General features: G+C 38.4%; 1 protein-coding gene across 2 annotated transcripts in view; it reads left to right on the top strand.

The window, feature by feature from the left end:
- The window catches only part of LOC149313985 (tyrosine-protein phosphatase non-receptor type 4), a 155,102-nt gene that overhangs the window by 104,434 nt on the left and 27,119 nt on the right, over window positions 1-23,549 (top strand). Inside the window, exons 14-20 of one of the 2 annotated variants that reach the window (XM_089520312.1) lie at window positions 1,818-1,952; window positions 6,780-6,938; window positions 11,474-11,639; window positions 13,202-13,285; window positions 13,368-13,424; window positions 14,957-15,113; window positions 20,829-20,995. In XM_089520312.1, the coding sequence (XP_089376438.1) occupies window positions 1,818-1,952; window positions 6,780-6,938; window positions 11,474-11,639; window positions 13,202-13,285; window positions 13,368-13,424; window positions 14,957-15,113; window positions 20,829-20,995 (925 nt within the window). The remainder of the gene's footprint in view (window positions 1-1,817; window positions 1,953-6,779; window positions 6,939-11,473; window positions 11,640-13,201; window positions 13,286-13,367; window positions 13,425-14,956; window positions 15,114-20,828; window positions 20,996-23,549) is intronic. The other variant, XM_089520313.1, reaches the window with a different exon arrangement.

Genomic DNA, 23,549 nt, shown 5'->3' with positions numbered 1-23,549 from the left:
GCTAGTTTGTTCATGTTTAAGGGAACATCTTTTGTAGAAGAATATAATCTGAAACAGCAACTAATGTATTAAGCAAGTGTGGATTGGTTTATAGATGTTCATGATTTGGGCCAGATGTTTGGTATTAGCAATCTTACTATTCTATGATTCAGAGTTTAACTCTTTGTGGTTAAAGCCAATTTATAATTCAGTCTACCTGCCAATTTTATTAAGCAGAGTCGTTTAGAGGTATTTCATGTCCCTGTTCTATTTGTTGTTTTGATTTTATAATCTAATTATTGTGAGAGAGAATTGAATTTAAATCTGTAACACTTGGAAACATGTAAAAGTAAGCCAAAGAAAGAGATTTTATTAATAATTTTCACATGGAAACTTATTTAAAGAGGAAACCAGAAAGTTGTATACTGAAAAATGTGTTGCTGCAGTGTGGTAACAGTTTCTTTGAAATTTCCACAAAGAACAGGAAGTTTCAGTAACAAGCATGAGATGGGTGGGACTGTGAGTTTACAACAGTTAATAATCATATCCTCAAAGTGTAGCTTGACAGTTGAAAACTTCTGGTCTGCCTTGTCAACTACTTACAGATATAGCTTTCTAGTTGACAGCTAAGGTGAGTGCTTCTAAGAGCTGCATTATTTCTAAAAAGAAAACACAAGTTCATTCAATGTACAGAAAGCTGCATCGGTATATTAAAGTCATATTTACTTTGATGTTTCTTTTTATTAACACATGATCAATCATATGGGTAGTATTAATCCTTTTAAAAAAAAACAGTCAGTTTGTTAATCTTAGCTTCCTACTCTCATAGAATTTAAGGATTAAGCCATGAGTAGAGCTACAAATAAAAATTGTTTGCCACATTTCTGCATCACACATTTTAAATCAATTCTTAGGTTTTTTTAAAAAGTCTTTTAAAAATTAAATTTTCAAGTCAATTTGATAATTGTGACCTCTGAATTATTCAGATAAGCCAGCTAAAAGTCTTCCATGCTTTACATTTTATTTAGATATAGAACTTTCTCAAGCACAAATGCATGCACATTTCCATTTACATGTGCTTCTCTTTTTAATGCCATGGAATTTTTTCAGTTAGAAGTAAATTTCTTTGGGATCTTTCAGTATATTAATACTGCTCTGCTCATAATAATAATGGGCTCTGTTTTATAGTTAGTTGTTTATTGGTTTCACTTATCATCATTTGACTCATCTTTTGCAATGTAACATAACAGTTCGTTTTAGGAAGGCAGCCTTAAACGTAATATCTAGCCAAACAGTGTACATCACAGGTTCCACAGTTGACAGCCACTAATAAGGAAAATCAGCTTTGGGAGGGTGATTATTTGGAGCAGAGATGTAGTGAGGAAGGAGGAGTATGCTTAATCATTTCGTCTGCTTGCTTGTTTTGAACTACAGTGTCTTTCCAGAAGCAGTTTTCCTTCACATGCAGCATTCCAGACATGCATCAATTCTGAATCAGACTTTAGTAATAGAAAATCATGGTAGAAATGGCTGGTATTGATCATCTGGTATGCTCTTGCCACAGTATATATGTTTTGGCTGTGATTGGGTTGCTGTTTTTCGTGGATTCATGGCCCTCTATTTTGTGCATAAATTAATTGCCTTTAGGTTTGCTTTCTTGAGAACAAGAGATACTTTGGGTACTCTGACCAACTGTTTCACTATTTGTAGATAGCGTATATATTGAATATTAAAGAAGCTAATCCTGCCTCTTTTCAATTTTAATTTTCAATTGCTACTTCGGTGAATTTCCAGATTCACCACACTGATAGTTCTATTTAAATATCCATTTGTTTTAGATCTCCAAGTAAACCTCTGGCTCGTAGATTAATAAGTGGAATGGATTGGGAGGTTGTCAGCAGAAATTCATTGTCTGATGAGCGGTTAGAAACTCAGAGCTTGCCATCACGTTCTCCACCTGGAACCCCTAACCAGTAAGTAGAAATAGCTACTTACTTCTTCGTCTTTTATCTATTAGGATGACATGATTTACCATCCTCTGTTTTTGAGAGAAACAATTAGAGGAGTCCTTATTCAGAACATAGGTTTCACTGGATCAGTGCCTTTGATAGGTTTTTTCCTCCACACCACTGATGTTTTGTGAGTGGGAATGGCACAATCCATATGTAAGCCCAGTAGTTCCTTTTTCTTCCTTACTTTGCTTTCTTTGGTCAGTTTTAAATACGCTTTTTAAAAATGGTTTTGTTCTGTTGTACATTGAAATTTGAAGGAAGATATATAAAATAAATTTATTTGGTGACACGTACAGCATGATTTCTAATTAGCACCAGTTCAGATTTATCATAGCTAGATTTGACTTTTCCAGAATATACATTTATGAACATCTTGTGTGGAAGCGGAAAGTCTGAAACATTAATATCATGCTGCCCTCAGGGCTCCTCAAAATTTAAAAATTGGTGTGATTTTCATACAAAAACTGTCCAAACCCCCTGCCCAAAGGCCCACTGAATGCACGCATGCAAAAATGCTAAAAACTTCTCTTCTTAGCCTTTCAGAACTCCACTCACTCTCAAATACTTCTCAGAAACCCTCTGTTGCCCCTCCAAAATGACAACTGGAAGTGACATGACCTCAAAATTGAGCCCCAACCCTCATGCAGTTACTGCCCCTGGCCTAATAAGGGGTTACTGGGGCATTTAGGTCTGGGGGGGTGAAGAGAGATTGTTTCATACAGTGCTAAAAGTAAGCAATGATAAAGTGAGCTCCCTGTAATAAATTGAATTATTGTCTAGTTTCTGAACAAGTCTTAGTAATCAATTCTACTTATTTGGAAAGTTAAACAGATCATGTTGACTGAATTGAACAAATATGAATAAACAATAATATTTTGCATAAAAGGTAAGCAGGACTAAATTTCATTATAAAAACTGGATACAGTCAACCCTACATTTCCATGGATTTTTTTATAGAGGGGGTGGGTGGGTCCTGGAATCAAACCCCAGCAGAAACCAACTGTAGCATTTTACTTGTAAAGTTAATTGAAAATGCCTACTGTGTGAAATTACAAGTTGAGTCTCCCTTACCTGGAACTCCAAAATCCAAAATATTCCAAAAACCAAAACTTTTTTCATGGGTGGCTGAGATAGTGACACCTTTCCTTTCTGATGGCCTGTTCATTATCATTAGGCTATGTGTATATTTAGTTATTTAGTTATTTATACCCCGCCCTTCAGCCCTAATGGCTCTCAGAGCGGCTTACAATTATTATTTTTAATCAGACAGTTCCCTGCCCACAGGCTTACAATCTAAAAGACACGAAACAAAAGGAGAAGGGAATGGTGGAGGGAAAGGGGATGAGGTCCAGTGCTTCTTCTCTCCCTCTGAGGCCTGGACCAAGGCAGATGGATTGGAGGGAGGGCTCTTCCTTCTTCCAGGCTACTCCTGATGGAGCTGGACCTGCCTGGTGAATTCCCTCTCAGGCCGGCGGATGGCAGTTATGGAGGGCGGAGTCTCCTTCCTCTCAGGCTAGCCCTGATGGAGCTGGACCTGCCTGGTGAACTCCCTCTCAGGTCGGCAGATGGCAGTTATGGAGGGCGGAAATATGAAACATAAATAAATGTATATGTATATGAAACATAAATAAATTTTGTGCTTAGATTTTGCTCCCATCTCCAAGATATCTCATTATGTAGGTGCAGGTGGGGGATCCGTTCCAGACCCCCCTGCGTAATGCGAATAACATGTATGCTCGAGCCCCATTCAGTATAATGGGGCTCGTGCTTACTGCAGGGTGGCGCACATGTGCTGCGGGCGTGCACGCCATTCATTTAATTGCCGTGCGGCTTCCGTGTAAACCAAAAGCCGTGTATGGAGTGGACTATATATAATACTATATTGTTAGTTTTATACGTTACAAGAAAAGGGAAAATGCATGAAATTGTGGCTTCCGGGGAAAGTTTGGGTATAATTAAATAATGGAGAAATAGACAAGGAAAAGATAGTTTGGATGTCATAAAGGACTTGGGAAGATAGGGTGACAGTTTAAATTTCCATTAAAATTGGTTAACTGCTCTGATTTAATTTATCCTGTAAGTCACTATGAATCCCATTCAGGAGAAGAACAGGATATAAAATGTTAAAAAATATATGTCTACGATTATGCATGTAATTCCTAAACAGTGAGATGCCTAAATTCGTAACCTTAAAAGTTACCCTGAAAATTTTGGTGGAAATTTCTAAGTACAATCCTATACATTCCTCCTCAGAAGTAGGTTCCATTGTATCCAGCATGACATAGTTCAAGGCATCATATAGAAGACTGCATCCTTAGTGTCTTTTCTTTATACTAGTTTTCTCTTTTGGTTTTCGAAGTGATTTTAACTGAGATGGTCAATTACCACAGAATGATTTTAAGGTCGCTGTAGCTTGTTCTTGACCAAAATATGGTTTCTGACTTCTGATTTCTTGTAGCCTACTTGGGAGGTGAAAGAGGCAGTGTTTCTGAGTTTGTACCTAAGTGCAAAGGCACTTATTGTCCAAATTACAAAGATAAAGACTTTTGTTCCTGTGTAAGCTAAACCACAATGGTGGATCTCTTTCCTCTATATGACTCCATGGGTCAGTTCACAGCCAACTTCCCCCTTTTGTAGTGAGCTAAGTGGAAAAGAAGGAAAAGACAATGCTGTCTTGAAAGAGAACACAATCTTTTCTTGTCTCTCACTCCTTCTGTTAAATTACAATACCCAGCTTGAGTCCTAGAAGTTATTATTATTAACCTTTATTTATAAATGTTACAAGATAGTTTGCTAACTATCTTGTAACATTTTGATAATTGATTTAAAAAACTTGTGTTACCTTTGTTTTGATTTCTTAAATTCTTCTGAAACATTGTGGTTGCATATGTTAGGCCAATTAACTTTAAGCCTTTATGTTTCTGTCCTTTTTCAAAGAAAAATTATGAATGAGCCCTGAAGTTAATTTTTATCACAAGTTCATATTCAGTAGATAATATGGCTAGGTGGCTTAACCATTTTTGCCTCATTGTACATCACCTGTAGTTATTGATGAATGTGAGCTTACTAAAAAAAATATTTTAGAATCTGCCACCATCCTTGTCAGTGTGCAAAAAAATCCATAAGGCTATGCTTTGTTGTAATAATGCCTTCAAGTCATTTCCAACTTATGGTAACCCTAAGGTGGCCCTATCACAGGGTTTTCTTGGAAGATTTGCTCAGTAAGGATTTGCCTTTGCCTTCCCCTGAGGTTAAGAGAGTGTGACTTGCCAAAGGTCACTAGGCAGGTTTCCATGCCTAACTAGGGATTTGAATCCTGGTCTCCCTGAGTCTTAGTACAGTGCTCAAACCATTACACCACGCTGGTGGCTCCAAAGGATATGTGTGCTGCAATGATTTGTTTTTATTGTTTCTTGTAAATCTCATTGAATGATGGCTTGGAATCCTTCATATTTTTTCTAAATGTATACCTGAGGTTTTTTGCTTTACAAGAGAGAGCTGCCCACCTTCCTGGTCCCTGTGCTTCTGCTGGCCTCCTGAAGCCCCCCACACCTGCTGCCCTTGGCTCCCGGGGGTCACTCCCAGCCCACCCCACCCCACCTCCTCTGCATCCCTTCTGCTCCTCTTCCCCCTCTGTTACGCTGCCACCACTCATCCTCTTTTTTCTTCCTCTCCCTCTTCTCTGCTCTTCCTCCTCCTTTTCCTTCCTCCTCCTTCTCTTCTCTGCTCTTCCTCCTCTTCGGCTGCAGGTGCAGAGAAAGAGGGGAGAGGAGGAAGAGGAGAAATAAAAACGAGGAAGAGAGGGGAAGAGGAGGAGGAGGAAGAGGAGGAGGAAGAAGAAGATGAAAAGGAGGGCAAGCAGCAGCAGGGCGACGAAGGGGGCAAAAGGAGGAGTAGGAAGAATAAAAAGGAGGAGGAAGATCAAAGAAGGGGAGGAGGAAGAGGAAGGAAGGAAGGAAAAGGAAGACAAGTGATGGCAGGAGGACGAGAGGTGGGTAAGAGGAGGAGGAAAAAATGGAGGATATGGGAAAGAGGAGGAGAAAGGAAAAGGAGGAGGAAGAGAGAGAAGAGGATGAGGAAGGAAGGAAAAGGAAGATGAGCAGCAGCAGCCATGACGGAGAGGGGAAGAGCAAGAGGAGGAAGGCGGAGATGGCGAGGGAGGAGGAAGAAGAAGAGCCTCAGCAGCAGTGACAGGGAAGAAGAGGTGGAGGATAAGAGAGGCAGGAAGAGTGAAGAAGAGGAAGAGGTAGAAAGAAGAAGGCAGGAAAGAGGAGGAGGAGAAAGAACCGTGGCAGCGGTGACAGGGAACAAGAGGAGGAGAAGAAGAGGGGGGGAAAGAGGTATCCCCCCTGCTGCCTGCTGCTGTGAGAACAACGAGGTTGGAATCAGGGAGGGGGCGATGACAAAGTGCTATTGTCCTCAATGGTGGCGCGGCCACATGGCCGTGCCACCATTGAGTTCTATTGAACTTGAATATACACGGATTTTGGTATCCATGAGGGGTCTGGAACAGATCCCCGCGAATATAGAGGGCCCACTGTATAAAGATGCTATTTGATTTCAAATGTTGATGGAATTACATTGGATTTGTGAGGATTTGTAGGGTTTTTTGCTAATATGTACTTGAGTACTATATTTACTGGTGTAGAACAGTAGAAATGATAAGAATTGACCAGTTGCCTCTTTCTGACACCCTTTAAAAACATTTAACCAATAGCATGAAAATTGTATATCTTCACTAACACAATATTCTTGCCGTTACTGAATAACTTTTCATTCTCTGCTTAGTCGCAACTGTAATTTTACTCAAGAGGGAAATCGTTTACGGCCATCTTCAGTTGGACATCTAGTGGACCATGTTGTCCATACTTCGCCAAGTGAGGTTTTTGCAAATCACCAATCTCCTTCTTCCACACAAGCCAACAGTATCATTCTAGAATCACCACCGTAAGTTTTGTTTTTTCTAGTTCTTTATTTTACAGACACACAAAAGGTGTTTAAAGGCTTCTCCCTAACAGTAAAGTAAATTCCTTTAGTATAATCAGTCGTATGAATACTCTTGGTGAGTTACAGCTAGATCAAACCCATTAAATTATTTCTTAGATAGTGAGCTTATGTCTAAATGTCACTGATTCAGTGTGTCTAACTCTAATCGTAATGAGCAATCAGATTCTCGCTAATACGTATTTTTTATTTGATTATTGTGTAAGTGAAAACTGGTGTAGTATGAGGTTCCCTTTTAGAAAGGTCAGAGTAATAATGTATTCAGTAACACTGATGTACGCATCAGTAAGTGTGTGGTTTAGAACTCCTATGTGCCATAAATTGATCAGATGATCTTAAAACAACTCCTCCATCAGCCATAGCAGCACTTTCTACCCAGTTTGTGGGATAATACTAATCTGCATTGCAAAGCAGTTTTTTGAGTATAACCCCATCCAGCACAAGCAGAGTCCCTGTCCTCTGATCTGCCTTTTGGCATCTGTCTTGCCTAGATTAAGTTTCCATTTGTTTGACCTCCAGTCCATTGCTGACAGCAGACATTGGTTCAATATTAAGAGAGCTTCCTTGGAATCAGATGTAAAAGGAGAGAGAGAGAGTGGAGTGCCATAAGCATATTGATCACACCAAACCCCAAAACTCCAGATGACTTCTCTCAGTGGTTTTGTGTAGTTGTTAAAGAGCATGGGAGACAAAACTTAGCCCTGAGAAACCCAACAGGCCAATGGCCAGAGGGTAGAAAGGGAGTCCCCCAGCACTACCCTGTGGGTTCACACCTCCAAGGACTGACACCACTTCAGAACAGTACCTCCAAGTCCCATCCCAAAGAGACTGCTCAGAAGGATACCATACTCTATGATATTGGAAGCTGCTGAGAGTTTCAGATGAATCAACAGGGACATACTCCCACTGTCCAGTTGTCTTTGTCTTGCAGGTTCTTCACAGCAGGCTTTAATTTTAGTCTAAAATTAGCCAGAGGCTCTAGATTCTAAGGCCTGTATGTGTAAAACTATGTGGCCAGATTTTGCTTAAGAGCATCATATGGTCTCCAATTTAAAGTTTACTTATGTCAGTTAACAACACACTAAAAGATATGCGTGGTGTTGTACTGATAAATGAAAAAAGTTAAAGAAGTAGTAGGGAAAAATTAAGATGTGAAAAAAAATCAAAAACATGGTGATGCATGATTTTTGTCTAATTTTGAACTATTCTGTTATTCTACAAAACAAAAAATGTGTTTGTATATATTATACAAGCAACTTATTAGAGTAGGGTGTTTTCCTTCTTTTATTTGATTATGCAAATTGCTGAATGCAGTAATAGAGAGAGCTGCTTTGACTGCAAAAGAACCTGCTTTCACATCTATTGTCTAAGCATTCATAAGGAAATTCAAAGCTGACTGGGCAAATATAAAGTAGGGAGGTTTTTTGCCTAAGGCTTCAATCCTAGTTCTCACAATTCATTATGGTAATATATTACAGTATGTTACATTCATGACCACATGGCTACTTTAACTAATCCAAGTGGTAGCTGATTACTTTATATAGTTTTGTTTCCATGCAAGTGTTGTATAGATATTTAATGTGCTTCAACATATTCCCCGCATTTCCTTTTAAATAAGAAATAGCTTGAACACAACTTTTGCCATATGTATGTTATATTAAAACCAACATGTGTTTCATGAATTGAGCAGTCCATAAATGAGACTAAAGGAAAAAAATTCTTAAGTAACTTTTAGAGTTATTGGGGAATGCGAAGGAGAACCATTGGCAATATATTAAATAGTTGTGCTTGCTTATAGACTTTACTGTGCTGTGGAAAAGGTGAATTCACAAACATGTAAATTTGAAATACATTCATCAGTGATTCTGTTACAGCAGTTTTCTCCTTTAACAAGAATATGTTATATTATATGAACTACATAGAAACTGCCAGTTTTGCAGTGCAGATAAATGAACTGCCCTTGGGTTTTTAGATCTACCAATGAAGTTATGCGTTGTAAATTAATTATCCCCTTGAATAAACTACTGACCAGATGGCCCACAGACATATGAAGTTACTGGTGGAAATCAGGCCAGCTATTACCCTGTGCTTCACTAACGGCACGGATAGAGGTTGCCTTCAGTACATTTGGTTTTGAGCAAGGACAAATGTTAAAAAATTAATAAAAGGGAGATGAATGATTTCTAATTAAACATATGATAGAATAAATCTTATATTATCTAACTAAAAAGTGGGACAGGTGAGTTTTACAGCAAAATCCTGCTCTTCCATACAATGCTGTTCAATGTTTTTAAGAGGAACAAAGTAATGTGTCAGCTTTGGTTCTGTTCCTAATTTTTACTCTACAATTTTATTTGGAGGCATTAACTACTTTGTGTAAATGCATATCAGGGTAGGAAGTCTTAATAGAATCATACTAGGAAATCTCATATTTCAGAAGGTGGCCAATATGGAGGCTACATTTGACCAATGCCTTTTTTGCAGCCCCTGCCACTAAATTGTGTGGCATTATAAAATTGTTTTTTGCACTAAAATGGCACTCTGTGTGCACCTTGTTTTAAAGGAGAACCATGCTACTAGAAAGTTGTTTAACCTTAGGACACTCTTGGAGCCCCTCTGTTCCTTTCTTGAACAGTTCTTAGAGTAAAGAGGTTCTTCTAAAAGTTAAGTGGAATATTTTTTTTCCTTGTAATTTTTTGGAACCAGCCCTATAGGTAAAGAAGAACCACTGTGATGGAGAGTCTCTTTCTCCCATCCCCCAGAACCAGTCAAATATTATTGAAAGCCACTGGTATTGAAAGTCAGTGGTATTGAAACCCACAAAGAAATTGCGGAAGATGAAATCCTTATGGATGATCCCCCCATTTGGTTGGTGCTTAATTTATCCAGGTCTCTCTTAAGGTATACCAGGCCAGCTCCTTCAATCATAACAAACACTTGGATGTTTCACTATTGACTAACCTAGAATTCAGCATCAGCTCCAATAGACAAGAGGACAAGCTGATAGGACAGTCTTGGAGGAAGGACCAAAACAGGATAGGCTTCAGGAATTTTTCCTGACTTTTTATTACTGCCAAGCCCTATCCCCAACACCATACCTCCCTCTGCCTGCAAAAACAGCAGTGGGGCATCCTGTTTTCTTCCCCTCAGACTCATTGTAATACAGTACAATCCATGGCAAGATGACATATGTAGACAGTCATTGTAACGTCAGTCCCCAGAATGCTAAAACAGTTTTAAGAAAAGATTTCCGAAAACTACAAGCTGTTGTTGTGAAGCTGGAATGCTGATGGGAAGCTGAACCAAGAGGTTTATTTTATATTTTCTTTCTCCTAGCACAGCATTCAAGGTAGCTCACATGAAGTTAAAAATACTGTAAAGTGTACTAAAAACCTATTTAATAAAAGTTTTTTTAAAAAAATTAAATAAAAATTCTATTAAAACATTAAATTATAACAGTTAAAATATAATATAGCCCATTGAAAACATCCTTCTGCCACACTTCCTTACAAGCCAGAGGCCTGCCTGAATGAAAAAGTATTTGCTTGCTGATGGAAAGAGAGTAGACAGGGGGCCAATTGAGTCTCCTGTGGGAGGGAATTTTGCACAATGGGAGCATCACTAAGATGGCTGTCTCCCTCATCTCTCTGTGATGATGGTGGGACAGAGAGGAAGCCTTCCCATGAACATCTTAAAAGTCAGTCAGGCCCATAGAAGGAGATAAGTAAGTAAGTAAGTAAGTAAGTAAAATTTTATTTGTATACCGCCTTTCTAAGACGGAGGCGGTTTCCAACATTCCACATAACAATAACAATATGACAATATGTCAATATAAACAGTATAAAATCACAAAAACATAACATTAAAAACCTTATACAATAACCTTATAAAATCCGGACAGACCTCATACTCACACACTAAACCCTCACCTGAACATTTCACACTTCAACCCTGCCTTTTATTCATGGACTCTGAATGTGTCCTTTAACAGATTCATCCAGCTGTTCTCCAGTCACCAAGAAAAGGTATAGTACTCCCATATCTGTTTCTTCCAAAGTGCTGTCCTTCTGCCTTTGGTATCATTGTTTCACAGTTAAACACATATGGTTTTACTGACCACTGGTATCTAGCTTCACAGAGAGAGTGAGAGAGAGACAGAGAGAGCTGACTCAGTGGAGAATCAACTTTCACAAGTGTAAGCAGGAAATCTTCCTCTCTTGCTGCCCCACGAGTCCACCAGAAGATAGCCACAAAGGGTTATGACAGTCTCTGGAGCATTTTTAGCACATTAGGAAGAGGCTCAAAATCGGTGCTACCATACGTATCACATTGCATTTATAGAATCATACTGTTTGGTTTATAATAATCCACATACTAGTTTTCTAATACTTATATCTTTCTGAAATTATTTTGTAATCTCATTAGCATGAACCTCACAATATTCAAAATCTCCCTTTGTTTTCTGATTTTGTATGTAGATCTCAAGAGACCCCAGTAGATGGGAAACCACCTGCACTGCCACCTAAACAATCTAAAAAGAACAGTTGGAACCAAATTCATTACTCACATTCTCTACTGGAACTGGATAACCATATAAATGAAACATATGATGATGATTCTTCCTCTTCTCCTGAAAAATCTACAGTAAGATGTTGTGTTAACCCTGTTTGTTTGAGTTGAGTTAAGACCCTCCTGTAAAGGAAACCGGGAACATAATTAAGGAGAATTTTATAGCTTTTATAAAAAGATTTCAGCTGTGTACAGTATAAATCTATTAAATTATCAAGATACAACTAACATGTATTGACTATATGTAACAGTGGAAAGTGAAATATAATGTCTTTTATTTTCTTCACTCTCTGTCCAGGCTTTCTAACCTGAATATCCTTTACAAATAATTTGTACTTACATATATTTTTATGTTCTATAGAAATCCTTTCGGTAACCTGTAATGAAAAAAAGTTCTCTATGGTTCAGAACACACTACAGAAATAATCCAGTTTGAGACTGCTTTAACTGCCCTAGCTCAATGTTAGGGAATTCTGGGAATTGTAGTTTATTGTGGCACCTGAGCTCACTGAAAGATAAGGCTAAATGTCCCACAGAACTACAGTTCCCAGAATTCCCTAGTATTGAGCCAGGGCAGTTAAGGTGGTCTCAAACTGGATTATTTCTGCAATATGTTTGGATTTATGTTACTTATAAAGCTTAAGTCTTTGGTTTTAAAGGTATTGGTACAAAAGGGAGATGCTTTTCAACTACTATAATTATTTCCTTTCTTTGTACTTTATTTGGTCTCATGTGTGGTAGTGCTTCTAAAATTTCAAACGTGATAGGTGTGAAAACTAAGTCCGTGGAACAATTTTGAATGTATCCCTTATTTTATGAACAATGTATCATACAGTTTAGAGACAGTGTAATGGCACTCTTGTGTTACCATTTTTACCATGAACCTATGGAATATTTTGTAGCATGTATTAAGAAGAAATAATAATTGCATGCAAAGCCAAATTTTCAGAAAGACCGGTGTATTCCAGAACATAAGTGTTGTTTCCATAGTATACAATTCCTTTGTTTGCACACACCACATATCCATTATGTGAGCTACACAACTTTCATAATGCTTTGACAACTTCTTTGTTATAGTCCCTTGGGTGATCATGCAGTAGAGATTCCGCTAATACTTTGCCACGTGATGGTTCAGTATTAAAACAGCTAATAATTGAGCAAATTCTAGTGAATTAGGAACTTGAAAACATGTGCATTTCACTTGAAAACAGTGAAACATGTTTTCAAGCATTTGGGTTGTATCCAGTTGTATTAAACCACTTTATTCCCTTTTCTGTGCATACTCACCAAATCTGCTTGATTAAGTCACGGAACCTTGTAGGATAGCTGTGGATGGGATGCAAGGGACTGCAGGAAGAAGATGAAAGGGAAATCTACTTTGTGAACAGAAATCCATTTTTTGTAATGGTTTATGGAGCTCTGTGTGTTTAGGATGAGAGTACAATATGCAATCCTTTTTCTGCTCCTGTAATTGGCTATTTTTAATGCAACCATGCTCTGATTGTTACTGAAATGTATTAATAAGTTTATCATAAATAAATGTAATTATAGACCACTTTGGGATTTAAAAGTATATCTCTAAGAAATTCAGAATGAGAGAGAGAGAACAAATAATGATACTATGTTTTCATTTTCAGCCCAATGGTGGGATTCCACATGACAATCTTGTTCTAATCAGAATGAGACCTGATGAAAATGGAAGATTTGGTTTCAATGTAAAGGTAATAATAAAAAGTCCATTCTGTTATCTTTAGATAAATGTGGATGCTTGATGTTCCTTCATTATTCACCTTTCTTTTAAAGGGTGGGTATGACCAGAAGATGCCAGTCATAGTATCCAGGGTGGCTCCAGGAACACCTGTAAGTTAACAAAGAAAGTTTACTGTGATTTTTAATTTTATATATGTATTTACGTTGCCGTCGCTTCCCTGTGTTCATCCCTTGGCTCTATCTCGCCTTCTTATCTTCAAGATAAGCTACTGTCATACATAGTATTGCAGTAGCAATATAAACATTTTCCAGTGCTTTGATGCATAAGAATGTATAATTAGCGATACTAGATAATAAGATGATACTTATGCATTTTTTTAGTTTTGCAAGGTAGAAAGTTGTCCTGAAATAAGTGTGTGTGCGTGTGCACATGCACGCATGCATCAGCTTGCATGTGAGAATCTTCACTTGCAGGAATGTACATATTGTCATCTTGGTTTTAACCTGCAAATAAGGAGTTTTCTCGCACAGACATTAGATGTTTTTATAGAGCAACAAATAAACACACCAGTGACAAAGAACTTCTCTGTGTTGCCAGAATTTGTGTTATATTAAGACTCATAAAGTATTTGTCAAATCTAAGTCTTTTGTTTTTCAAGTGTCAAGACATTATTAACGATATCTTGAAAGCAAAATTTTACCTATTGTTTTATATTGCCCTAATTTTCAGTGTATTGAAATCTGTACGTGTTATACTCCTGTTTAATGTAAAAAGAATCATTGCTGCCTGTATAAACTATAACATTTTCTTAGAGGACAACTGTGAAGAGCTTTAATATTTAAAAATAAAACTGAAATTTACATGTTTTTTGTAATTTACAACCTAGAGCTGGTTGCATCTGAACTAGGTTTATATCTTTATACTGAGTTTTTTCAAAACAGTTGTAGATTGAGTTTCCCTTATCTGAATTGATTTGAATAGAAAGGTTATGGATTTCGGAATTTATTTATTTATTTGGATTTTAGAATATTTGCATATATTTAATGAGATATCTTGGAAGATGGGATCCAAGTCTAAACATGAAATTCATTAATACGTCATACAATAACATTCAAAATCCACAATATAGTGGTATCTTTATTGGCCAACCAAAGAGCACAAAATACATGATGCTAACTTTCAAAGCTCAACTGGCTTCTTCATCAGGCAAAGGTGTTAATCAAATAGGAAAAAGGGAGGGAAATGATGATGTCAGAGTCATATGCTTATATTTTATCAAGGCGTTGTTACAGTTGTTCTCAGTTAAGATGATATGGAGGAATATCCATGTAAGCAGAGGCCATTACTCCTCCTTAGCTGTACAGGCTCTGGGAGACAAAGAATAAACTCTAGGAAGTAAAATTGAAAGTCCATTAGTAACACAATAAAAAACTTCCTTTGAGATCATTGTCATTTCTCTCCCGTGTGAGAGCCCCCTCCTTTGGTAGAGAGTATTTATTTTCTCAAGAAGTCTCTGTGTTGTCACATCACAGACGTGTCACTATCTCAGCCATTCATGAAAAAAGTTTTGGATTTTGGAGCATTTTGGATTTCAGATTTTCAAATGAGGGGTACCCAACCTGTTTAAATGTGCTGTTATGTTCGTTTGGTCTCTGCATAAAATATTTGTTTCTTATTTCAGGCAGATACTTGTGTCCCTCGCTTGAATGAAGGTGACCAAGTTGTATTGATTAATGGCAGGGATATTTCAGAACATACCCATGATCAAGTTGTCATGTTTATTAAAGCTAGCTGTGAACGGCACTCAGGTGAACTTGTACTCCTAGTTCGACCCAACGGTGAGTAAGCTTATCTGTGTAAATCTCTCTCCTTCCTCCAAATGTTACAGCATGTTCCTATCTGGATATCTGTTTTCTTCTCTGATTATTATTTTTTGCACAGCTGAAGTTTAAAATACCAAAAGTTCCTTGTAGTAAAAGAAAAACAAACCCACTCTAGTAATATAATAAAATTGGTCCATTTTTAGTATGTCACAAGATACACAGAAGAGTTTTTTGTTTGTTTGTTTAAGATAGTATATATTCTGTGAATTGTTCCTTGAGTAATCAAGGTAGCTTTTCTTCACCTTTTTAAATGTTCTTGATGTTTGCAGGGATAGGTGACGGCAACTACAGAAACTGGCTCTACACACAGTGGCTATAGAATATATTTATTATGGTAGTAAACTTATTTTCAGAGAGTTGGATCCAGATATATTCATGTTCAGAACAACCCATTGAACTCAGTGAAATTTAACTTAGCCATTGCAGATTCAGATCTCATTCACTTAATTTTTTCTGCTTTAAGCATAACTAAGACTTGATGCAACTAAGGGGCTAAATAGACCAGCGTTTAACACCAGCCTTGGGGCAGAGTAGGGGCGTGGCATGCACACGCCCCAATGCTGGCATCACGCCACATACCCAACCGTACGGTGGGGGCATAACAGCGCTCCTTTGGCGCAGCGTTTAGACATGCTGTGCCAAAGAAGTGCTGAAAAGCTGCCACTATGACGGCAAGGGCACCTATTTTCTGGCACTAAAAGGAGTGGAATTGTTGTTCTTTTTAACATCGGCAAAGCACCAGATCGGGGCCACGGTGTGCAGTTGCTGCTGCCCAGATCCGGCACTGAAAGGGACAGCGAGAAGCCCCTCCTTTGGGGCCATCTGTTGAGCCCCTAAGTTAACTTACTTCTCAGTTGCCCTTTTTGTTGCTGTTGCACATTGAGTTGATTTTTCATTGTATAATCCAGAGTTGGGGAACTTCCAGCCCCATCCAAAAACTAGAGGGCATTTTTTTTTGTCCCAAAAATGTCAAGTAGCTCCCCAACAGCCTCCAGGATGTTGTTATTGACAATTTTGCTCCAGTTTTTCCAGGGGCCTGCGGAACACATAAACTAGGGGAAGGCATGCCATCCGGAGCCACACTTTGCTCTTGTGTAATCCCACAGATTCTTTCCTGGTCAGACACTGTCACCATTCTCTCCATAAGTGTATGTAACAAGCTTAGGGGTTTTTTTTTCTCCCAGTGTTCATTAGGCTACTGTCAAATTAGAAACTGAGTCTCCTTTGCCATTGTGTTGCCTGTTTTCCCTATTTAAAGAACTCGTCTCAAATTCCTAGGTTTTCATGATCCAGAATGACTGACCTCATTTTCTAAATCAGTCACCTTGGTGTTGTTGTTATTATTATTATTATTATTATTATTATTATTATTATTAACTTTTATTTATAAAGCGCTGTAAATTTACACAGCGCTGTACATACAATCTTTTATTATGGTGTTTACTCATAATTCCAGATTATTATTGAAGAGGTTAAATAGAATCAGTCCCAATAGTTTTCCACTGCTTATTTCCCTCCTCTGCTTATGTTCCTAAATTCAGCTTCCGGTTTTTTAACCAAGTACCAGTTCATAAAAGGAATTTTCCTCTTATCCAGTGATTTATGTTTTAGCTAAGGAGACTTTTGGTTGGGGACTTCATACGAAGTCATCTGGAAATCCAAGTATACAATGTCTATCAGATCATTCTTCTTTAAGATGGTTAACACAAGACTTCCTTTTATAGAAGTACTTATTCTTTATTAATTCTTCTAATAATAAGTTATTCATTGAGTTCATCTGAGACAGATTAGCTAATGTGTCTGCAATATCCAGAGTTCCAGTATTCTGGCGTGGATACCAGCTTTAGTGATAAACTTCCAGTTTTTTCTCACTTGAATTCTCTAAAAGCTCCTGAGCCTTTACTACTTAAACCCCATGACATGCTTGTTTTTGTTAACCCCTTTTGTTTGGCCTTGTTCTCTAGGTATCCCCCCCCCCCCCCACTTGAAATGATTTAAATGTGTCTATAGTGAAGGCCAATATAAAGAATTCATTTCTCTACAGTATTTCTTCAGTAATCATTTCCACCTTGTCAAACTTAATTGTCAAACTTCCTTCCTTCCTTATTTCCTGTGTATGATATATTTAATAATTTGCTTTTCATATGCTTTAATGTATACATGAAGATAGTCCTATGAACTTAGACTTACTTACGGATAGATCGAATGCATATTTACTTGTCAGTGTTCAAGTTTAACTTTCTCATTAGGGCAGATGTATATATTACATTTTTTAAGATAAACATGTACGTAGCAATTATGTTATTCTGACATGTTGTCCATAAACTGAGATATTTAATTTGGGTTCACTGTCCAGTGACAATATAAAAACCATTTAGCAGGAAAGTGTCATGTGAAATAGAAGGACTCAAACAAACTGCTAAATTTGTTTCACCTCAGTCAAATAGTAAGAGATGTTATTCAATTATTTGTCAATGGGTGTATTTTAAATTCACCCTCTTTATTGTATCATAATTGTAGAAAATATATTGGGTAGGTGTCCTGCTTTGACTTGCCAAACTGTGTTGATTGCAGTATTACTTTAAATAAAAGAGTTTGAAATGTGAAGTTTAGTGAAAGCCATAATTTCCGCCTCCACACTTTTTGCAGTTCCATTTTTGTTCCAAGCATTGGTAATAAAATGTGTTTGTCTTCCACAAACACTGTCTGGCACATTTGTATATAACACATGTTGTTTCCAGGCAGGAAGTGTGTGCAGGGTAATTGTGAAATGATAACAGCATGCATTCTAGTAAAAATTAGGCCTTTTGTGTCCTTGATTAACCTTCTCAGCTCCAAATAATAAAGCTGCATTAAGGAGAAAGAGATTTTTTTTTTAAGTAATTGAATGTAGATGTGTATGTTGTATCCAACTATGACTGCCTACCAGCAGAATGAATACTGCTGGTGGAACAGATTCCTCTAATCCAAAAGTACTCAACCTTTGGCCCTCCCAGTCTTTTGAGCTGTGTAATTCCCAACACAAGCAGTGATAAAGGGGTCTGGGAGCAATCATGACTGACTGCGTTGGCACAAGGGATGAACTATGTGTCATGGATTCAGTCTTCAGCCTCAAAGAGAATGCCTGGAGAGTCAAAGGCGGGATACAGACCGCGCTCTGCTGCCGCCACCGGTTGCTGCATCCGGGAACCGCAGCAGCCAAACCACACGGTTCCTGGACGCAGTGAAGAAGAAGCGCCAAAATGCACCCCAGATGGGATGCCGCAAGGCACTACTCGCGCACTCGCGGTGTCACATCTGGGGCGCGATGTACAGACGCTATGCATCCAATACGTCAAAATGGCGGCGCCCGTGTTTATAGGGCACCACCATTATTACGCCTCCATCACGTGCTAGGGGTGAGGCCAGTATGGACACTAGGTCCTCAGCCAACCCCTAGCACGTGATGGGGGCGCCACAAAGGCCCGTTTGTAACGGGCCTATGATTGAGAATCACTGCACTAATCTCTGCCCAAATGCAGCTCCCTTTGTGCCTTGCGACATCTATAGTTGAAGATTGGCAGAGATTGTGAAGCTGATTTGGGAAGCAATGCCAAGTCAAGGAGGAGGAGAGGAATAGGAAGTATGAAATTGAATGGAAACCTTTATTTGTCATGGTAGTTCATACTACCTTAAAAATAAATGAGTCTTGCAACTGAACACTGCAGGATGGAGCTCTACTGTTCAGGCCCCCATTCCATCACGCTCCATTCCATCTCACTCCTCCTTTTGGTGGCTTTCTGTTTTTCTCCTCTGTCAGTCATGGATTATTTTTGAAGTGTGGAGTACTTACGTTTCCCCAAAAGTTCTTTCTATGTTTGCAAATTTGATGACTTCCCTAATGATGCTGACATTGTCTTTTCTGTGTGGGTAACACCATGATGGCTTCTTATAAAGCAGCAATCAAAACTGAAATTTCTGTTAGTGTGTATGCTAGTGTATTCACTGTATATAATTTTATTGCCCTTCCTTTTTAAAGACTGCTGTATCTGGTTTAAGGTTATTTCTCAGTGTGCTGGGTGGTCTTGATGGAATGATTTTGCCATGATGTGGTCCAACAACAGTGAGAAAAGGAAGCAACTATGTAAGCAGAGTTGGTTGCTTTGACCTTTTCCATTAAAAATGAGTGCACCCGTCATACAAAAAAGGCTTGTGTATATGTTTGCTTCCTTTACAGCAGGGGTAGGCAAAGTTCAGCCCATTGGCCACATGTATCCCCCAAAGCCATTTTTGTGTCCCTCCCCCCAGAGTAAAAAATTGTTTTGCAAAAATACTCCCAAAATGGCCTGTAAAGGAGTATGGGGAGCTTTTCCACCATGTTTGGAGCCCCCAGCCCTCCCAGGAGTAATGTCCCATAAACCCCACTTTTTTTTCTTTACAAGATAATGGTTTCCCCCCAAAATGCCCTCTTGGGGATTTGGGAAGGCCTTCCATGGTATTGTGAGGAGAGGGTCCTCTGATCCATTGTAGGCTGAAGAGGGGCCTTGTTTGAAACAAGAAGAGAACAGCAAGTGGCTTTCTCTTACTTCTTCCTGTTAAAAAAAGACCTCTCTTGGGCCCAAAATAGCCCAGGAAGGTCCTGGAAGAAAAAAAAAAGAAAAAAGAAGAAGAAGTGTGGTGGGGAGGTACAATACTCAAATATCTGGAGCTAAAGTGGCTGCCAAACCTTCTACATTTGACCACCTCTGCTTTTATATGCTGTCCCAATGCTGTGATTCTGCATAATAATAATAATAATAATAATAATAATAATAATAATAATAATAATAATTATTTATAGCCCACCTTTTCAGGGGGAATCAAGGTGGGTTACAACATGTAAAAACAATGTGTTATAAATCCAATTAAAATTTATCCCCCTCCCAGCCTCCCATCCCACATTATAAAAAAAGTAAATAAATTACAATATAAAATGTTATAATGATAAAATCAGCAGAGCTGGGGAAAGAGGAAAGGACTCTATAGTAGGACGGAGAAGATGCTATCATACTTAGGGAGGGGAGGCTAATTTGGAAAGGCCTGCCAGAAGAGATCCATCTTAATGGCCTTTTTGAAGGCTGCTAAGGTGGTAATGTGGCAGATCTCCTCTGGCAGGTCATTCCATAGTCTAGGAGCATAGTTGGAGAAATGGCTCTGAAGCTGATATTGAAATAGTGCATATGAAAAGGGCCTCAGTTTTGTAACCATCTCGATAATAATTGGTTCATCAGTGAGCCCGTGGATTATGAGCCTTACTAAATACATTTTGCAGTATCTTAATAAAGGGAATATTTTGGGACATCTTTTAGTGAAGTAAACACTTTCAACTGTTTCAAAACTTGTGATCCTGCAAAAGTACCATCAGCATTGCTCATCTATTTATACCAAACTGGACCCATTAAATTTCAGGTGAAAATCTGCTTAAATGTTTTCAACCCTAATTTTGTCTGCAGTAATCACAATGTTGGTCTTTTGTGCTATACTGTAATCATCTGTCTTCAAAATAAAATCTTTATAAAGGTCTTTGTTTATGAAGAACATAATACTTGTTTTGGAGTATGGATGAATTTTCACTGCAGCAAATACCAGTATCTACAGTTGTTCAGAGCTTCCTCCTCCTTCAGTAATTATACTACTTCTGATTTGTTGTAGCTGTTTATGATGTGGTAGAAGAGAAGCTGGAGAGTGAACCAGACTTTCAGTACATCCCAGAGAAGTCCCCACTTGATGGAGTCCACCAGGATGATAATGCTCTGAGAGAATCAATGTTTCAGCTGGCAGAGGGACTTGTTACTGGAACTGTGCTGGCTCAGTTTGATGTAAGTAATATATTTACTGAGTATCATAACGATCTCTATGATTAGGTTAGAATTCTGCACATGGGGCTGTAAAAAAAATTATCCATGACAAGATCAGTTTTTTAATTGGGTGGGGGGAGGCAGACAGTACAAATAGTTTGCATTGTCCCCTTTCTCTGTATGCTCTTGTTAGGTCATTTTGAAACTAGTGTTTTTTATTTAATATTTTTAAAACACATACCGTATATACTCAACTATAAATCAACCTATGTATAAGTCGAGGGCAGGCTTTGAGGCCAAAATTATGTATTTTGATATGACCCATGGATAAGTCGAGGGTAAAACTTAGGGGCCTGTAACAAAAGATGTAAATGATGATGCAAAGGAAAATGATGCCAAAGAACTTAGAAAATTCTGGCAGGCATAACTGTGCTCATCCTAAAGGCTAAATGGATGAGAGAGTAGAGGGGATCCATTCTTCTTTTTGGTGCTCACAAGGTGGCTCTCAACTTTTATCACTCTATTTAGAGAAAGAGGATCATTCCATACACACACACACACACACACACACACACGAGTTAAAGTACGGTACTTACATTGACCCCTGGATAAGTCGACCCAGGTATTTTGGGTCAATTTTTTTGACTAAAATTTTTAGACTTATACATGAGTATATACAATACTGCTTTATGCAGCCTAAATGATCAAGAATGAAAGTTAAACCACTAGTAGTAGAGCTAATGCTTCTGAGTGTGTTGTGGCCAGGTATTACCAGTGCCTTAATTGACTGAGTAATGGTATCTCCCTTGAGTAGCTTGGCCCAATAATGGTAATACTTAGGATAAAGCAGAACATGTCCAGGCTCCTTACCTGGAATTGAGCCATGCATCGCAACACTACTGAATGTATATCTATAGAGCAGTTGCCCCTTAATGATACCAAGCATTAATGGGCAATGCTGTCCTCATCCAGTTCTCATGAAAATTCTGTTGGCATAGTGCAAGTAGATACTTCTACTTGCAAAAGGGTCTTTGTGTGTGCTCATGAAGAGATCTGCTGGATCAGATTTTTGATCCATGCTAATGTTGTTCTGTTACAACGGTGGGCTAAGGTAGATAATGGATTGCAAACCAGATAATTCCTACCCATTACCTACATTAGCTAGAACTGATTGAAACTTGTATTCAATAACTTCTAGAGGTTCAGTCCTGTTCTGCTGAGGCTTTCTGAAATAAATAACTGGAAACCTTCTGTAATCTATGTTAAATCTTTCAAAGTTATCTGTTTTGAGAAAGTACAGCAGCCCCTTCCTTTACGCGAGGGATCCATTCTGGATATCCCCATGTAAGGGGAAACCTGCATATGCTCGTGCCCCATTGCAAACAATGGGGCACGTGCTTGCAGCACAGGACAGCATGTGTGCCACACGCACGCATCTCATTTTCTTAATTGTACTTCAGCATAAGCTCGAACCTGCATATATTCCGCCCATGTGCACCAAGAAGTTAATTTTATAATCCAAAACATATGATATAGGGTGATAATTGATTAAACCTTTAGAGTTGTATACAGTGTCCTGGAACCAAACCCCAGCGGATACAAAGGGCCTGTTGTAATTCTCTTACTTTCCAGGGATCTCTACTTTGACTTCTTCAGATGTACATTTCTATTCTTTGCATTAATATTCATGCAACAGGAGATACCTACAAGATATTATATGTGCTGTTTTATGCAGTATGCAGACACCTAGATGTAGTCTTTGCATCTCAAGGCACTTATCAAGCTCAAGGTGCTTTACAGCCCAAAAATTGTAAGGTGCTGTCTGCCATGTGAATGTGGAATGGAGAAAATATAGTTTATGTTTTGGTGTTGTTTGTTTTGTCAAAGAATTGGTATTGGGCTTTGTCAGACAGTATTGTTGACTAGATAGTTTATTGTTGGACAAAATATGCCAATCCTTGCATTTTGTTTATATGAACACTATCTTTCAAGTTAGGGAAGTGCACAGTTTATACATCTTAAAACATTACATGTGAATAGTTCCATATTTCCTTTTGTTCATAGCCTTTTCCTCATACCAGGCATTATGAAATTACTTTACTTTCAGACTATCAAAAGCTAACAAAATGGATTTCAACACAGAAAAATGTAAGGTACTGCACTTAGGGCGGAAAAATGAAATGCACAGATATAGGATGGGTGACACCTGGCTGAAAGAGACTAAGAGTCCAAGTAGGCCACAAGTTGAACATGAGTCAACAGTGCGATGCGGCAGCTAAAAAGGCCAGTGCAATTTTAGGCTGCATCACTAAAAGTATAGTGTCTAAATCAAGGGAAGTATTACTGCCACTCTATTCTGCTTTGGTTAGGCTCCACCTGGAATACTGTGTCCAGTTCTGGGCACCACAGTTCAAAAAGGATGTTGAGAAACGAGCGTGTCCAAAGGAGGGTGACTAAAACGGTGAAGGGCCTGGAAACCATGCCCTATAAGAAATGACTTAGGGAGCTGGGGATGTTTAGCCTGGAGAAGAGAAGTTTAAGAATAGGGAAACGGGTGAGGAATCACAACCTTAAA

Source organism: Sceloporus occidentalis, unplaced genomic scaffold (genome assembly GCF_023333645.1).
Source record: "Sceloporus occidentalis isolate IW3139 unplaced genomic scaffold, rSceOcc1.0.p SCAF_4, whole genome shotgun sequence".
Lineage (NCBI taxonomy): Eukaryota > Metazoa > Chordata > Lepidosauria > Squamata > Phrynosomatidae > Sceloporus > Sceloporus occidentalis.
Note: the sequence above shows the minus strand (reverse complement) of the source record. Positions and strands in the feature narration are given on the sequence as shown.